General features: G+C 40.1%; 1 protein-coding gene across 1 annotated transcript; it reads right to left on the bottom strand.

Annotated features, from left to right (window-relative positions):
- Positions 1–348: 348 nt before the first annotated feature.
- Positions 349–18255, bottom strand: LOC147180606 (vesicle-associated membrane protein-associated protein A-like). The gene is made up of 6 exons (XM_086074302.1): positions 18033–18255; positions 7467–7619; positions 4275–4378; positions 3918–3998; positions 3440–3655; positions 349–1151 (listed from the first exon to the last, which is right to left on the bottom strand). The coding sequence occupies exons 1-6, from the start codon at positions 18088–18090 to the stop codon at positions 1017–1019; spliced, it is 747 nt and encodes a 248-aa protein (XP_085930428.1). The 5' UTR covers positions 18091–18255; the 3' UTR covers positions 349–1016.
- Between the last annotated feature and the right edge of the window lie 1616 nt (positions 18256–19871).

The following is a 19871-nucleotide window of genomic DNA, read 5'->3' on the forward strand; positions in this document are numbered from 1 at the left end:
TGATATTTTGGTATCAATCTGCCCATCCCTACCGCATACGTCTTCTTTACACAAGTAATGTTGGAGGAAGCTGAGGATGACATTATCAATAAAAAAAAAACATTCGGTGTAAACAAAACGGGAGCACGGCTGAGAACGCTGTAAACCAGGCACAGAATATGGAGCCAACTTACGAGATCTCGTGACGTCAATGAATGCTATCTATAGCTAATAAATATTTTATGATGGCGACAGATCCAATTTACTCAACTCTTGATGCTGTGATAAGTTTTCTGGTGCTACAAGGTTATGGGTAAAAAAAAACCAAAGAGGAAGAGAGACTCATATAGAAAGCACATTTTTTTCCCATTATTTTTTTAAATTTTATTTTCAATGCTTAATATTATGGGACAGGATTCAAGAACGGAGACCCATTTCAGTCAATGTTTGCCTCAGAAGGGAATAGAAGATTTGTATAATTATTAATAATAATAATAATAATAATAATATAAAGTCTGTATTGGTGGGTAAAGAATAGACAAATGTACAAGGAGGATGCACCTTGATCCCCAACTGGACACGAACATTCCAAGAAGTAGAAGAGAAAGAAAGAAGTGATCCAGTGAAGGTGATGGAAGTTCTTCGTTATTTTTTTTTTATGTTTAAAATAATTTCTTTAAAACAAGTGAGTCCACACCAATTAAAAGCAACAGAAGAAGAGAGAGGTGGTTATGATTCACTTCCATGTGGACTGACAGATAACTTCCTGTCACATGACCGGCAGCCTTCAAAGAAAAAAGAAAAAAAAACAGAAAGAAAGAAAACAATCGTTGTCTTCGCCTTTGCTTTCTGGACGCGTGCGCGCACTTAACCGTGAGTGAAAGTAAAAAAAAAAAAAAAAAAAAGGAAAAGGCAGCGCCTTTGTCGTTACACGCGTGTTGGCCTGAAGACCCACGCTAGCGGTGATATGGCGGACGTCAACACAAACACTTGTTCGAGGGAAGGCGGGACGGAAACGCCGCCGCCGACTCACGAGTCTACAAGATGAACTTCCCTAGGAAGAAGCCGATGAAGATGGCCGCGATGACCACCAGGAGGGAGGGCAAGGAGGCGGCCGAGTTGGCGGACGCGTGATCCGAGCGCGCCATCTTCCTTATGCGAGCGCCGTCATCCTGTTGGGGGGTGCAAGCAAAGTGCACCGATGTCAATTAGAGCTCGGACTAGAAGACCTTAAAGGGCAAGTCAACCCCCCCCCACCCCAATTTTTTTTGACATTAATATGTTTATGCAGCCCCACTAGTCTAAATATGGTATTCTGGTTAAAATTGCATTAGTGGAATATGAGTCCATCTCAGGGGGCGGCCATTTTGCCGCTTGCCGTCAACTGAAGATGAGACACTGATCTGTATATATTACTGGCTAGCCCATACACGGCCGTGTTAGCCATTGAAGCCACAGGGCGGCCATCTTACTCCTCCCATCTCGCAAGCAGACTACTGTATTAACTGTACGTATGCGTACTAGGGGTGAGGGTATCGATATTGCAATATATTGTTGTGCGCTCTGTTGCAATAAATCTATCGATACACTAACGGCAGTATTGATATTTGATGACGGCACACCAGCGCAAAGCACATCATGGATTTTCCACGTCATTCAGTTAGGTCAATGAAGCTGGAAACATACTCAACGTAACACGCCGCCTACACCAATGCTAGCTTTACCAAACAAAACATTGATGCCAATGTAATTGCCATGGTGGGCTTTTACTTTGAAGTCGGCCGGGGCGGTGACGTGATCGCCAGCTTGACTTCTTTTTGATGTGTTGGCTTTCAGGGGTGCTCAAGTTCGGTCCTCGAGAGCCCCTATCCAGCCTGTTTTCCGTGTTTCTCTCCACTAACACACCTGATTCACGATCAGGATCGTTATCAGGCTTCTGCAAAGCTTGCCGATTAGCTGATCATTAGATTCAGCTGTGCTGCAGGAGGGAAACATGGAAAACAGGCTGGATAGGGGCTCTCGAGGACCGAACTTGAGCACCCCTGGCTTACATATTGAAGTTTTTATTTAAATTACATATTTTCTACTAACATTTTCACAATGCCATACCGGAGGTACATTTAATCACTATTTTAGGATGCTAAGAAACCGCTAGTTAATTACGTCGTCATTGTATGATACGCCGCAAGTCTCCGACGTTAGTGGCTAGCAGCTAGTATTAGCTATTATTAGCATTAGTGCCTGGCTGGTACGGTGGCGCTGAAGTGCAAAAAAGGGCTTAAAACAGTAATGAGGGACACCTACCTGGCTTGCTTTCTTTAATTTTAATATTCCTGGGTCAAGGCTATACTTTGTATTTCACTCTCCATGTTTAAAGGAAGGGAATGTGCCTTAAATTGCACTTTGTCTTTTTCAATATATAAAAAAAGAGAGAATAGAACTGTGTCTTCATCTATTTTATAAAACACCTCTTCCAATAAACAAAAAAAAAACAAAAAAAAACTCAAAATGTCTCATTTGGTCATTTACAGTTAGCAAGTGAAATAAGCGACAGATACATTCTTATTTTATACCTGGTCCATGCATAAAATAACAAGGTGTTATAATTATAATTAATTAATTAAAGTTGTGTTCTTGAATCTTAAACGACCAAATTAGACATTTTGAGTTGTGGCGGGATGATCACTATTTTTTAACAACTGGACGGTATGAGCTGCTTTGAAGACACCCTTTTTCTAATCGCTCAGTTCCTTAGACCCCAACATTAGATTTGCTAGAGTCATCTTTTGTTGAAACACAGTTATAATTCTTTAATAAAAAATAAATGTTTCCTCCTTAAAAATTAAGTATATCATTTATACATGTATTTAAGGCAAGTTGTAAAATGTCTGAAATCCTTTTGTTTATGTTTAACAAATTTAAAACATCATAAAACATGCCGTTTCTACCAAGTACTGTCTCAAATGTTCTCCAATTTCTATACTGTAAATGTATAGGATTGTATGCCAAGAAACGTTTCTTGGGAGTAGTAATATGGCGGAGGAATCTCGATTTATCGGCTATCCAGTAATATATACAGATCAGTGAAATGACATCAATGTTACTCAGGTCTCTGGTAACAACCAATCACAGCTCAGCTTCAGAAAACAGGTGAGCTGTGATTGGTCGTTGCCTGAGCAACTGTGATGCAAAATGGCCGCCCCCCGAGATGGATACAAATGGCTGGATTTTGCTTCATAACTCATATTCCACAAATGTAATAATAATCAGAATGTCATGCTTAGACTAGTGAGGCCACATATAACATAAGATTGTCAAAAAATGTTTAAGCTTGACTTCTACTTTACAATAATATCACTGACTTATTATTATACCTGATAATAATTTGACGATATATAATCTCAATAATCTCTGCGGCCACCGCCATTGTCAATGCGATGGAACAGGGGACGCGTCCCACCTTTAAGTGCCGGTTCTCCTCAGCCATTTTGCTCATCTCGGACTGGAACCGCTTGCACTTCTCCAGCAACTTTTGCATCTCGCCATCGTCCAATGAGGAGGCAGAGGCAGTGGTCATGATGGTGGTGGCGGGCGCAGCTGCTGCTGTTGTGGTTGAGGGCTGCTCATTCTTGACAGAGTTCATCACCGGGGCAGATTTGCTCACGTCCACGTCATTCTGAAAGTGGGGAGGGGAAACCCTCAGTATGTCATGGTGGCGGTACAACTACTACAAGATTGACTTTATAAACCCAGTGACATCTCAAATTAAAATATTTTTACTGGGTTTTTTTTTCCTTTACATGGCAATCCAGTAGAAACTGAAAATTTGTACCTCGCCCCACTTGTCATCCAGAAATGGTTAATGCGTTGCTGTGCATATGGTCTCCCTGGTAAACTAATACTTAGCGCAACAACAATTAGCATCAGCTCTTCCTTACCATCTTATCGTTTTCCAAAGGTAGCTCAAAGATGCATCTCAACTTGGAATCCATGAGGTCATCGGGTTTCGCGTCTTTCCACTGGCAGTGGCAGAGAGAAAGAGCAAAGTGGGGAATGTTATTCATCGTGGCAAACTGCTCGCAGCAGAACAGCTGGGCTCACATGATGCAACCACAGCCTATCCTGCGATCCTAATGCGCAGTTCTACGAAATATGTCCGCACGTTCATTATAATATGTTAAAAGAAACACAAACAAGCTTATAAGTCCAGTCTCTAGGAATGCATCACTGTGATTTTGCTGCCCTCTGGTGGCAGAGAGGGTGCAGTTCAACCATCACGCATTCTAGTTCCTCACCAAAGAGTCCATGTCAGAGACGTTGGGTGGAGCGAAGATTGTCTGCACCATGAATTTGTGTTTGCTCTTCTCATTGGGGTCATAGTCAAAGGGCTGTAGCATAACTGAGGACGGAAAAAGCACACAGTTCAGACATTTAAGATAAGCTTGTCTATTGGGGGAAATCTGATTCAAGGCGACATATTATGGACATTTTCTTTTTAATAGCTTATGTGCAAATAGCGGAGTCTTAGAGTGATCAAGAATGATATTAAACCTAAATACTTTGTATCAGTCCATTTTTGAAAGTGTGTCTGTAAGCAAACTATCTTTGATCTTTCATTTATATGACAACCAGTCAGTGTTGGCACAAAACGTTCAGTTATCTGTGAAAAGGAAAAGAAAAGTCAGGGAAAGCCTACTAGAACTGCTGAACTTTGAGATTAATCTGCGGCACTTTAAATGGTGGTTGATGTTCATGCACCATATACACACACAGTACTGTCTCCAAGTCGTTAAAAACGTTATTGTTTTTGTTAAGAAAATTCTGTCAAATCGGCAGTCAATGTTAGCACAAAACTATGAGACTTTAACCAGAGGCAAAATGCCTACAATAACATTTAAGATTTATTTGGTGAAACTTTTAATTAGTTAGACGTGTGCTAAAATAAAAAAAATAATACGGCAATATATCGGGAGAAGGTTATTAGGATAATAAAAATGGGCAAATTTCAGTGAGACAAGACCTGTGTGTAATTTATTACATGTACTATAGTTCTTAATTATGGGGTATTTTGACAAAAGAATGTCAAAAATATTAACACCTTGGAACAGTTTTAAGTTGGGAACAAAATGCATTAAGTGTGTGCCTATACAGTCCCCGTTCTATTCTCTAAACGCTGTATTAAGTAGGGCTGGGCAATAAATCGAATTAACTCGAATGAAAAACGAATCGTTGAAAATTTGCTAAATCATGAAATCAAACTTTGTCTCCTGGATTATAAAAAGTTGTTTTTCTTATTAGGGATGTCCCGAACCGATCACATGATTGGAAATCGGGCCAGATCATGTGCTTGCTGACTCGATCGGAATCAGACGTGGTCTACCGATCAGGAGTCAGATAAATATATGACGTTGTTTTTTTTATAAATTGTTATTAAATCTGGAGTTGGGCAGTGGCACAGAGCGACACCTCATTTTTCCACACAATGCGTGCGGCATGGCGTCACTTTACTACAGTGACACTATTAAAGGTCCCATTGTATGAAAATGCACTTAAGTGTGGTTTTCTATCAATAATATGCATCCCCGGCCTGTCTACAATCCAACCAGGTATGAAAAAGGTCCGTCCGCGACTTCTTAAACTTTCTCGGGCAGATTAACCTTCCATGACTTAGTGACGTCAAAAAGACACAGGTTCCGCCCCCTCGGGTTAGTGTCACCGCTTCTGGTAAAGGTTTGTCACGCCCACTGAAATTCGAAAAGCTGACTGGGCCTTTCTTTTTCTCCCCCTGCTCGCAAATGCTCCGTGGAGAGGGGAAACAATGATCAGGAAAAAGTGGTTGCTTCCATCGTCCCAAATCTTTGAGAGGACAGTGGATTATATTAAATTTTTGAATGACGTGTACCGACATCATTTCTCAAAGGACTGTTTTGTTAGTGAAAGCCTGTTCAGAGCTGTATTTGCAACACGTTTAAACATAATGGATCGGTCCCAACAGTGAGACACGACTGCAAACGGGAAAGATGTAAGTTTACCATTTTTTATTTAGCCATCCGTCCTATCCTTTCTAATAAGAGATGTGCACCTTCCACCATATTACTGGTGTATTTTTAGTGCTTCAAGTGGGAGCAACATTTGTCGTGTAGAGGTTGTTTGGTTACAAGAGGTCGGGTATGATAAAGCAGACGGTGGTTGGGTAATATGAAGTGGTTGCGTATAGTTTTGTCAAGATACAATCCACAGTGGTTAATTTGCCGTGACTGGCAACTCGCCACCTAGTTGACATGTCTTTAGCCTCGTTTCCACCGACGCTACCCTAACCCTACTTTTGCTTCGTGTCATCCCGGCGGATCCATCTGCGGTGCCTGCACCGGCAACTCTGAAGTCTGGACGCCCTTCGAAGGGAGCCCGGCGCCTAGCATAGCGCGAAATTCGAAGGGTTAGACGTCTGTCCAAGCGGGGCCGCCAAATTCGGCCCATCCCCAAAGTCATGATATGGTAAGATTAAATATATTTTGCTTGCTTGCTCTTCATGTGCAGTTATTTGTTTGTTGTTAAGTTGTCTTGCTTCACACACATATCTTCCTAAGGTAAAACAACATTAGGTTAACCCATCAATTTGTGTTAAGTAGCATGCTTTATAACAGCTACAGTAGGTTCTCAAAAATAAAGCTCTTGTGAAAAATCAATATACTGGTTAAAAATAGAGTAACTCATAGATGTGCCCTCCCCCCCGCCCAAAAAAAAGGTTTTTAAATGATTTACTTAGTTTCACCTCTGTCCACTAACCATATAAAAAGGTGTTGGGGTAGTTTTGTTTAAAAAAAAACAAAAAAAAACCTCTCCTTAATAAAATCGAAAATCCCTGGTATCGATTCGGGACTCTGAATCGGCCGATCTCAAAATGAGGTGACTTGGACTCGGGTCCAAAGTGTCATCGGGACATCCCTATTTCTTATGTTCAGTTACATCCAGATGTTATTGTGAGTTGTAACTTTCCACACGTGGCAGAATGCTAGATGGGTGGTTTCCAAGACATGCTTACAACAGCTACCAACTACTTAATTGTGGCAATTAAGCACAAACTATGAATGTTAAGGTTATGTATTTAAAACTGATTTTGAATTATTGTAGTCTGAACATTTTGTACAGTAATTATTTTCAAATAAATGTAACCTGTAAATAAACCTTTGATGGGTTTATTAGATTAAAATAAATTAAAATCGTAATTGTGATTAATGACTGGAAGAAGAAAAAAAAATTGAGATTTTATTTTGGGGCCATATCGCCCAGCCCTAGTATTAGGCAAAAAGAAAAAGAAAAAAAAAGGGCGCATCCAAATTGTCCACACAGCCAATATTTTTGGCAGTGTGGACAATTTGGTTTGCCAACATTATACCTTTTTTTTAATGTAACAGTGGTTTCAGTTTATGACCAGCTGTTTTTTTTTTTTTTGCAGCACTCGGTGGAAACATGCAAGCTTCACTGACCAGAGATAATGACGGCGGCTCCCGCTTCAATGACGCCACTGTTGGGCCGTACACAATACCGGCGCGGCGCCGTCGTCTTGACTTTGAAACACACTCTTCTGTCCGAGGGGTTCTTCAGCTTGAGGTTGGTGGTGACGACATCTGTGAATGGACCTGGCGCAGGACAGAATGACCAGTAGCGGAGTTACAACCACAGACTGAGGAGGCATGAGTACATAAATCGCATTTCTAGTGCTATATCAGCTAAATTGGCCGGCACATACAATTCTGCTCCAAACTATAATTTGTCATTTTTAAACCATTATTATTTGCTCCAACTGGAACCATGTTTGGCCATTGTCCATGAGGTAAACATGGACAATGGCATCAATGGTCAAAGAGATTCACTTTAAAGTTAAAAAAAGACAAAAATAAAAAGTTTAGCAACAACAACAACAACATATTACTAAAAACTAAATAAGCCAAAACAAATACTCTATGGAATAAGCAATTCTAAAAAGATTTGTTAGCAACCCGATGATTTCAATGTAAATTAAGGAGTGGAAATTCTGTATTTCCAAGTGCAGTCCTCATATTCGATAAAAACAACAACAAATTATGTTGGCAAAAAGTTCAAAAAGAACTTCAAGAGGTCGCTCGAACAATCGTGCAACTCAATTAGGCCAATTTGATTTCAAGGAATAATCCAATCAAGGCTTGTTAGGTTTGCGGTGGCACCGCTTGAAGACTTGTGTGAGAGGGCTCCCAGCAGACGACATGAAGATAAAAGCATTCAACAGACTTTAGTAGATGGAGCTGGATTTATGTAATAAACAGCTATGGTACCGGATATTATAAATCCACTATGCCATGGGACATTAGAATCAGCTATGCTAACAGACACAAAAATGAGCATGATGAGACCGGCCATCACAATCAGCTCGCTGGACTGTCAGATATGAGAATCCGCTCGAGTAAAATAAAAGTTGTTATGACGTGTTCACACCTGACGCGAAATGAACAATTTGTGTGATGTGATTACATCGAAATGCAAATGCCAAAATAGGCTCAAAATCATCCCGGGTGATGCCAAAGTCGGGCGAACACATAAAAAGTAGCTTGATTTGAAAGTTTGTAATTCACAAACTCACATGATGCTGCGTCGTGACAGCCAATCGCCGTCGTGAATATATCGTGTTAGTGCTGGGCATTATGGAAAAATTCTATCATGACATAGGCTATTTTATATCACGATTTGGGCTGCAACAAACGATTATTTCAGTAATCTTTCGATTATTTTTTCAATTAATCAGTGAATCGGATAACAAAAAAAGTTTGGATTTTCATCTCTTTTTGCAAAACCAGGACATTATTTTACAGTGCACAACCACACTAATTGTGATTTGGTTACTGTTTTGGTTTGGAATGTGAGGAAAATAGGCAAAAATGCTGTTTTTTATTTACTTATTTTTATTTTAACCAAAGTAAAAGTAATTGTTTTATGGAGGACTGTATTAATCAGTGAATATTTACTGTGGAGGAGCTAAAATTACGAGAATTTGAACAATTTTAAATAAAAAAAGATATTAAACAATTGTTCGATTATCAAAATATTTATAGATTAAGTGTCGATTAATCGTTGCACCTCTTGAAGCGAATTCATGTTCAGTGTGTACACAATAGGGCCCAACCAATTCCTTGACCGGCTAATATTAGCTCTTAAAATCTGCAAAAAACACTAATTTTCTTGCTGAATATTTTTTTCTTATACATTGACAAATTACAATATAAAATAAAGATAATGACATGCAGTTACCTCCCCCCGGAAAACAAATCTGCAAAAAAATTAATAAAAAAACGGCAGATTTTTCTTTCTCATGTCAAAAACAAAGAAAAAAAAACAAAGGCCAGTTTTTAATAGTTTTTATTTATTTATTTGTATTTATTTTCAAGGCAACATTTTTATGTTTGCGTTCAAGATCAAGACAAAATTAAATGCTCAAATGAAGAGATGAAATAAATGATTTTCATTTAATTATCCGTTGTGTAAGGTACTACTTTTTGAGAATCAACAAACACATGAATGAGGGACTAAGATTCCTGGAAATTGGCATAAATAAACCAATCAGCTCAAATTTGTGATGCCCTACCCAGCTCCCAAGTGCCGTACTTTGTATTTGCCAGCATCATAAAACACAAAAGGATTTTAGACTAGATAGCATCATAAATTGGGAAAGGACAAGTCTGCGTCATGAGACTGCTCTTTTTCCCCGATTCCAAAGCTAACTGAGTTTATAGTTGATGTAGCATGTCAGGACTCATTAAGGCTAAACGCAGCTAGCATAGTTAGAACCCTAATGGGAAGCGAGCTCAGTCACAAGATGATCAAGACCAAGTATTGATCCTCGTGTCGATAGGTTACTGCATTCAGCCACAGACTTATATTCATAAACAAGCCTTCATTTGCTCCGATAGTGTAGCCAATTCTAACGTCCGGTGACGCAACTGATTTCAATATCTGCTAGCATAGCTGACGCTAATGTTTTGTCGGATAGTTGATTATTATCTATTCTACAGTCCCACAGCATAATCACTTGTACTTCCTGTCAGCTTGTGACCAATAAGTTAGCTTCTGGAGCTAGGAAAACGTGAATTCCGTGTTTGTGCATGGCAGGTCGTAAGGTATTAAAGGCTGTGCATTAAGCTTGGCCGGTGTTGACAAAAGGCTACATTCACACCCGCTGCTCAGAAAGATAAGACGCCAGGCATGACCCGCTTGCGCAACACACAAACATGGCAGTGTTGTTAACGTGCGCACGCACAAGCACACACACACACACACACATTCCTGCAAACCTGTACAACCTCGTCAATGATGCGGTCTGTCGACGACAATGTGAGCTCGAAATATTCCCAGAAACATGTGGATGTGTGATAACCACTGCCAAAGATGCGAATCACCCGCTCCCAATTAAACACACATGATAGATAGCAACATTTTATCAGTTAAAAAAAAACAACAACAAACTAAATATAAAATATCTAAACTGATTAAGCACAAAAAATGTCACTTTTTTGGAGGGTAAATGGTTAAATCGTGTCAAGATGATTTGTTCCATTAAAAAAATTTAAACAGCATGGTGCTTTTAGATGTCTTGTGCTTGTTTGTTAGCAGAAAAACATTCATGTGCTTTAGTTACATGTAAGAAACTTTTCAACGCCCTCTTGGACCCGGCCTGTAAAGTACACCATTATCCATCTTTCCTCCCATGACGCTGCACCCTCAGAAAAGGGATAGGCCAGAATGAGACAAGCTAAATAACAAAAATGGAGGGAAACACGAGTCTCCATTATTTACTTTGTCATGGTGGTATGTCCCAGAGGAGACTGAAGACTGAGGAATTGGAATGCAGCAGGCAAAGGGAGGCTGTGGAATACAAAACTGGGGCAAAACACACTACGACCCAAATGGTTGACAGTGAATCACAAATTAAGTTTAAATAACGGTGTTATAATGGTTAAGAGCTGCTGAGGAGATTCGACTTTCCGGAGAATCCCCATGTCACATGCTAAAAAAGTAAATAAATGAAGATGCAGAATGATTGGTCGAAGAGGATATGCAACTGCGATTGATTGAGTGTCAACTTGTGTCAAGAGAACTGAATTTGTATTGCGAAAACTGAATGTGAACATAATACAGAATTACATTTTCTGCCAGGATGAAATAAAGTTTCAGGGAAAACTGACATTCATTTCATATTTTTAAATTCAGTTACAAGTTTACTGGACTTCAGTTTTACAGTATTAATTTCAAACTGTACAATTCATTTTCAGATTCACGTCTGCAAAGCAGTGACTCAAATTACACAAAACCAATTCAATTTATCCAATTCAAATCAGCTTTTCAATGTTAGCAATTCAAACGATTCGCATTCAGTTCCTGGTGGCACATAATCAGAGCTCCATAAGATTCAATACGTTTAAATTATTTCGTAATTAGGAGCGTTAAAAAGAAAATCGATTCGGCGATATATCGTGATATTACAGCACGCAAATCGATGTTTTAACATCAATTTTTGATGGAAATATTCAACAAAACTTCTTACTTAGGGTTCACACTTTTAAGCATAAGGTAGAGACACCGTCTTCGCTCTGCAACTCCCCTCCAATTTTAATGCACCACATACACTCACCAACATATTTCTGGGAAGCAGGTGGATCGGAGCGGGGGGATATCATTTTCCTCAGCTCCATCTCACCTGTTCCTAATTTTAATGCACCACACACACACACTTGTATATACACCGGGTGGGGTCACATCCACGATGTAGGGGTAGAGTTCGCCAGTCGGCGAGCTGGCGAACTCACTAACATGGTTAGTTTTCACTAAGCTCGCTGGCGTGACGACCGGGACCTTTCCCCACCGGGTCTGGGGTCCGGAGGTGCTGCCCGTCTCCCGGTGCTCCCTTCTCTCCTTCCCTCCCCAGTGTTCCGCCCCACCACAGGGCTAGAGGTGGGCGCAGGTGCCGTCGCTATTCCACTGTTCGACCCCTCTCCTGATGCATGCCAGATCCCCCACTCCAGCATCTACCGAAATTCAAACACAATCTGCTTCTTCCTCTAGTCCCTGAATCGATGGAGGCTGATGTCTAGGGATGGGAATTGATACGATTTTTACGATTCCATTTTCGATTCTGCTTAACGATTCGATTCTTTATCGATTCTTTTTTGGGGGGAAAGATGAATAAACATGGATTAGCATCCACTTTTTATGTCTTAGTTGTATCTGTAAACAAGAGACATGTTTTAAAGTAACATGGCCTGACAAACCCAACAGTGGAGTTTTAAGGGCCACATTTGAGATCTCCTCAATGGGGTGCCATGGGGTCGCCAGGAAAAAAAGAAAAGAAAAGAAAAAAGATTTGAAACAAACACATTTAATTTTTTTAAATAATCTTCTGTATAAATTTACAAAATACAACACTAGAATATTTTGTGACAATAATGTCCAACTCCAGTAACATTCCAACACTAAGATGCACTCTGAGCATTCAAAAACTCCTCCTCCCTGTCTCAGTCAAAACAGACGCAGCCAGTAGACTGGTGTGTGACTCGTGAGCAGAGTCAGTGTGGTCGTGTGGAAGTAGAGCGTGTTGCTTTTATGTCATGATTCGTTCTGTACATCTGTACGCCTTGAATGAACCCTGATGGAAAAAAACAAAAACTAAAATTTGGAGGTGGGGTGGGCATAAAATGCAACTGAATATTTAACAATTGACATTTTCTGGGCTGTCTGTATATCTTGTTCAAGCCGTTTGTTATGGAGGATTTAACATGACACAAATAGATGTGTGCAGCACAGTAAAAAGATAAATGATGATAGCTCAATTGAAGTTAGTAAAAACATTGAACATATATGAAATATATGAATTTTTAAAAAAAAGTTATTGACTTAAACATATTTGTGGAATTTTGTATTGGCCTGGTCTGTGTCAGTGAACTTGGGGTGGCCCGACCACTACATGACTGTTGAGCCACAGTTCAAGTAGAACCCTGATATATGTATTTTAAAATCAATAAATAGATCAATAATAATAAAAGGGGCAGCCCTACTGTGGAGTATTACACTGGGCAGCATTGCAGCAAAGTGGAAATGACTCAGCGGCAGGTAGTGTAGAGTCTAAAAATAACTAGTACAAAGTAGCCCATAAAAAAAAAAATACACTGCAGGAATAACTCAAGGCAACACAAACATAAATACACCCACGGTACACCCACACTGGCTCCATCTATTACCTAACCCCGAGCGGACACCTTGGCTCATCTTGTTGCATGCCAGCCAAGTTTGGGTCCCCCGAGCCTGGTCGTGGTCTAAAAATAGCAGGGGGGGGAAAGAGGGCTGCCCCCTTCAAGCCTGCTAGAGGATTCCCACATGGAGCAGGACATGTTCCTTCAACAATATAAGAAAGTTATTTATTGGTACGTCGAGAAGTGGTGTATGAGTATTGTTCAATACTAAAAAATACCCCGTTTGACTCATTCTTCAATTGACAGCATTTGCTTTATTAATTCAGTCAGAGATGGGTTCAATCGGGTAATTTGATGTTTGGATTAATTACATCTATTGGTTTGAATCATTAAGTTTGACCAGAGAACATGGACGTCGTGTGGCAGACTGCTAATTGTTAAGTATTAATTGAAGGTTCAATTCAGGGACACGAAATATTTGGGGGGGGGTTCAACTTGAGCCACATTTAAGCGTTCATCCAAAACAAAGTGACCAATGGATTGCAGCCATGTCGACCTTTAAAAGGAACCCCGACTGTCATTACAAGTTTGCTCTATATTATTTATTTGGTTGTGACTAACAGAACTATGAGATTCATTTTTCAAAAATCATTTCCAGTTTAATACATTTTGTAGAAACTTTATTTGGACGTACGCCGCCATTGTTATTTACGTCGCAACGCATTCAGTGCATAGTAAGAGTGTGAATTGCCTCGTACCTGCCGATTCGTATCACGATTCATAGGTCACAATTCGATTCGAATCTATAAATTGATTGCAATTTTTTTTTTACTCGAATTTAGAAAATACTATTCAGTAAACTTGTACATGTACACTGTAAGATTTGTATGAAAATGTATTGATCTAAAAATTCAGGCTCATAACTGAGCCACTGCATTTAACAAACAGGTTGCAGTCTGTTTCATGTTTGAACAGCACTGAAATAAAATATTAAGGCCTAATGTTCCATTAATATAACATTCTTCCATGCTTTATGTGTAAATCCTAACCCTAAGTAAAACGTTTCGTTGAATGTTCCCATAAAAAAAATTATGTTTAAAAATCGATTCGGCCGCATATTGAATCGATTCGAGAATTGCGCGCTGTAATATCGCGATATATTGCCAAATCGATTTTTTCTAACACCACTGGTGCATAGTGACGTAGAATGGCTGCGGGTCTCTGCCAAGCAATGTGAAACGCCTATAAAGAAAGCAAATTAAGCCTCGTAGCATTCCTAAAGAAACAACATGATCGTGAGAGTCACCCTCCCCCACGCCGTGCTCTGTTCATTCACCAGACGCATTCAAGAGTTTTGATCGTCCCTTTAGGAACGCGACGGAGAATTTCATTGCTTTCTTTATAGGCATTTCACATTGCTAGGCAGAGAGTCTGCCGCCATTCTACGTCACTACGCACTCAATGCGTTGCGACCTAAATAACGGCGGCTTACGTCCAAATAAAGTTTCTACAAAATGTAATAAACAGGACATGATTTTTGAAAAATGAATCTCATAGTTATGTTAGTTACAACCAAATAAAGAATATAGAGCAAATTTGTCATGACATTCGGGGTTCCTTTTAAATAAATCTTCAGTCATGTTTTGGACTCAAACAAGCTACAGTTTGACTCCGTGGGAAACACTTTGCTGGATTTACAGTCGTCATAACAAGTGTAATTTTTAAACCACTATATTTTTATTTTTTCATCTTTTATTTTCATGCTTGCTTTGTCTTGAAAACATTTTTCTTTTCTACTGTTACTACTTCTATGGCCGCCACTGAAGCAGAAGAACGTCATTCGAGTCAAGACAACAAACAAACTCCGAACACATCCTACGTTGTAAACCAATCAGCAGCTCATGCTTGAAGTGTTTCCGCCTGTACTGCCTGACTATAACCGAACAGCACTTTTGAAAATTGTGCGTTTCCAAACAGTCGAAGTAGAGCAGAACGCGTTTAAAGTGTAATTCTGGATCTGGACGCACATATAAGCGATTTCTCATTGCAACGGGAGGAGATCGGCTAAAGTATTGAAAAAGACAACTTTCAACGTTCAACAATGAAACTGCTGAGGGTGCATAAGACTAGCCTGGCAAGCCACACCCACTTTCTTAAAAATTTGAATTCATTTATTTGCTGGGATGTATTCTTCATGAGCAACGTCACTCTTCGGCGGCCAAACGAAGTCCGTCCGTCCGTCCTCCTCATAATATTAAAAATCTAGTTTTTACCACAACAACGACATGCCATGTTGAATTTACCTCGTTTCCATCCACCGGTCCGCTACCGTTTCCTACTTTGCTTCCGCACGTCGCTTCTTTGATGTCACGTCCGCTCTTCGCCGATTGCTTCCTTCCACTATCTGTCTGGTCAGGTTTTCCCCACCTCAGAAATGCGCTTCATTGCGACCGAGCCCAGAGAACCACTCGCTGGTTTCCAGGCTACATTAAGACACGCACTCACGATAGTGCGATCTGAATACATTTTTACCGGCACACACTGAGAAGTCGGTTGCAGTCACAAGCCCTGTATAGGATTCAAAGTAGTCTTAGACTTAACCAGCACAACTTTCAGAGGATTTATAGAAGCCTTAGTTGAACATTGGCACTGAACGCTTCACAGCAAGGAGCAGTTTGGCAACAAGTGAACAAAAAAGGGGCTTCAAATTCGTTTATTGCCACTCCGAGTTGAAGTTTACTATCAAAGTAAACAAAACAAAAATAATTATGTGTATTTAAAACTACCACATAATTTTTCCTTCGTAAAGTTTGCTAACTTAACATTCATTGTAAAACACCATTGACAAGCCAAACTGGCATTAATGTGTCAATTCCATCCATCCATTTTCTGCCCTGCTTTTCTTCACTAGGGTCATGGGCGTGCTGGAGCCTATCCCAGCTGTCTTGGGGCAGTAGGCACTCTGCAGGATACACCCTGAATCGGCCTACAGCCAATCACAGGTTGAGGCAATAATAAACCTTTAAACGTGTATTTGAACACAAGCAATGGCAAAACATGCAGTTAGAGCATACAAAACCTTTATCCTCTCAGACAATCCACAAATAATATGGCAGCTTATTGAGCAGCGCATGTGTTTGTGCATCTCCATATCTGCATTATTCCACCACCTGTTGGTTTAAAAGCATCATCTGCCACTGAGGGGACCTCAGTTCAAGCCCATCCCCAAACCCATGGCTGTGTTGTCCTTGAGCAAGATGCCGAACTACTCCGGCGGAGGCTAAAGCAGGCCTCTGCTCCAGTGTTTGCTCAGTGTGATGGGTCAAATGCAGAGGTCAAATTGCATGTATGTACTGTACATGACGACCACAAAAAAAAACATGCTTCCTCATTTTTCTTCTTCATGAAATTATGGTTCACAAACTACTTAAGTCTTTAGATTCTAATTAATGTTGTTATCCGGTATATGCTCAAACTACTTTGGCATTCGGCAAAACGTGCAAAGGCACTTCCCCCTTACTGAATTGAACGGTAAAGAGCACTGTGACAGAATTTATACGAGAGAGGTTAGATGTATCAGAGAAGGGTGTCCCCGAGTAGCAGAAATGAAAGAGTCGAGGAGACATGTTGAGATATAATCAGGTTATAAATAATGTTTTACTCTAATTTGGGTATTTTCTTGGGTGATATTGCACAAAAACGTTCCCCAAAAGCATACTTTTTCCAACCCTCCATTTCTGTGAAACCCATCATCAGATTTTCGAAATTCTGCCATTGCAACCAATCTGACAGTTTATTTTTTGGGAGGGAAATTTCATCACATTGCTAAACAAATTAAGGCTAATTTGGTGAAAGATGATTTAAGGTACGGGTGTTTTAACTTATGACGAACGGAACAAATTAACCTTATAAGATATGGCACTACTTTACACGTAACGGCGCAAGTAGGTGTTATTGCAGCCAATAGTGTTATGTGAACCTTAATATTTGCAAATGCTAAAAAAGCTCAAACAGCTCTCATATTATATTCTAACATTTTCTACCCATGTTAGGACTCTTGACAAAATAAGCAATAAATAAAGAATACACTAATTGTAAGGGCTGACAACATTCCCTGCAAAGCTCATCACTAGAACACATCCATCCATCAACATAAAAAGCAACAGTTGGAATCAACAAATGTTACAAGAGGAGGTTAGGAGCAGGGGTATGTTTAGAAACAAGTTTAAAAGGGGTCGTTTAAGACAAGCTAACACTTGGGCTAGCCTGCCTAGCCAACGATTAAATGACACATCACTGATTGCTAGCCAGGTAAAGCTAGCACAGCACTGCCTTGCATTCAATGATTTTCCACACTACCCTAACGCTTGGGTGGCTTTGCACCATTTCACCAAAGTGAGCTGTATAAAAAATATTTAGCCAAGTTTGTTTTTCCAACTGTCAGTCACTTAACTAGCTTGCTAATGGCAAATTGTACATTTCCCATAGAGTCATTCCATTAATAGAATCATTCAAACCATTATGAAAGGTACTTGGCGGTGCCAACATTGCTAACACGCACACTTCCAGCGACGTCAGCCTCCCCCCCGCATATCTCCGCCACCTTTGACCGCCAGCGTGGCCTCGAGGCCCGGCTAGCCCGCGTCACCGCAGCGCGAGGAGGCAGCGGCGGCCCGTCCGGTCCGCGGCTAACTTAAAATGGCGCTGAACGCTCGCTAGCTCGCAGCCTACGACGAGCCGCCGGAGCGAGAGTAAAAATACATTTGGAGCCCCGGCAACACGCCGTCGCAAGTCGTCGGGACGTTTGTCACGCAACAGGCACATTGCGGAGCACCTTACCTTTAAATTTGAGGTCGGAAGGAGGCTCGAGGACGAGGATCTGGTCCAACTTTGACATTTTAGCTAAAGAGGAGGGGACGTGTGTGTGGGAACGGGTCACTACTGACTAGTGGAAGTCTCAGCTAGGATACTCTCTCCCCTCTCGCTCTCTCTCCGCTGTGCACAACGCCGACGTGCGCGGGCATGTGGCTACAAATACACGAGCGCGCACACGGCACCCGCTGCCGGTGTATACGTGCGTGCGTGCGTGCGTGCTGACGTACGCAGCTGATGAACCAGAACCCGCCCCCGCCGTGTTTAATTCACCTAACGTGACATTTTACTGTTTGCAACGCTTCACATATTTGTTTAAATGTGATCTAATTATAGTCGAAATTTTAGACTATAATTACACTTTTATGAGCCACTTTGTTTTAGATTAGGCTCTAAAACAAAGTGGCTCACAAAAGTCTCTCCGCAGTTACGGTTCGTCACCCGCGGTTCACCTATTTGCGGTTTTGTATTTTTATTTTTTATTTTTGAGAGTCAACGACCGTGTTTCGTCGAACATGAGAGATTTATGAGCGAGATTGAAGATGTTCTTTTTTTTGAACAAATATACAGTGTACAGCATACATTTATAGTGATACAAATATGAACACAAGACATTTTAAAATTCCTTTATATTCTAAAACAAGAAATGAGGGTGATTTTTTTTTAAGAATTCACATATTTTATTAACATTCTAACAAATTTGTAAATAGTGTCCCCTCATTTATTACTGGGGCTATATTGCAAAAAAGTACCTGCAATAAGTGAAATCCGAGAAGTAGTCAGCTTTATTTATTTATTTATTTTTTATTTTTTTATGAATGTTTTTAAGGCTGTAAAACCACTCACCACATACTTTATACGCGTTTCTCATAGACGCATTTACATTTTCTCACATTTCTCACTTGTTTAAACACTCTCAATAGTCCAGCCTTCATAAATAAAAAAATATATACAGTATAGGGATACTCCGGGGGGGTGGGGGGTTGGGGGTCTGGTAGGGTGCACCCAAAATTGCACCCAAAAAATCCACGAAACACTGTTAATATGACTAAATTTACATTCTAAAAAATATTAAAACCCAATATATATTTAAAAAAAATGTCTTTCTATCTAAGATATTATTTAATGTTCAATTCAGATTGTATTGCACTCATAGAACAATGTTTCTCATCATATGGGAAACACCCCGAATTGTATCCTTTCCAACCGTTGAGCTTCCAAGATGGCGGCATGATGGGACAACATGGGTCGGATGGCGACACATTCCAAGTTCTCACCATGTCAGGAGGTGAAGAAACGCACCACTGGCATTTATGCTTTCCCTCAGAGTTTCCTCTCGCACAGGCATGTCCCAGAAACAAACACGAATGCGGAGCGTCGAGGACAAATGCTCATGTTTGGATTGTGGAAATCAATCTGTCATGATAACCATAGAACAAGGCTATGAAACTTTATTGCGACACAGGAAATCGTAAAAACAACTTCCTGATCCAAATCCATTATCAAGTTGTTTTTAAAATAGTGTCATTGTTGTCTCCATAAAATTGAGATTTTAGTGTTTTCACTCACAAAATTATTACTTTGCTCCTATAAAATTATGTTTTTTTGTGTAAAAACACAACTTTATTTTTATATAAATGCACCTTTTTTTCCACGTAAAATTCAGACTTTACCGCCCCCCCAAAAAAACAAAAAACACTACCAATTTTGAAAAACTAAAACCTTGTCATGAACCTTCTTATAAACGTACAACTGTTGTTTTTTTGCTTTTAGAATTATGACTTTACTCTCGTAAAACTACATATT

This window comes from Leptonotus elevatus, chromosome 1 (genome assembly GCF_054856555.1).
Source record: "Leptonotus elevatus isolate MCC_2025b chromosome 1, RoL_Lele_1.0, whole genome shotgun sequence".
In the NCBI taxonomy this organism is placed as follows: Eukaryota; Metazoa; Chordata; class Actinopteri; order Syngnathiformes; family Syngnathidae; genus Leptonotus; species Leptonotus elevatus.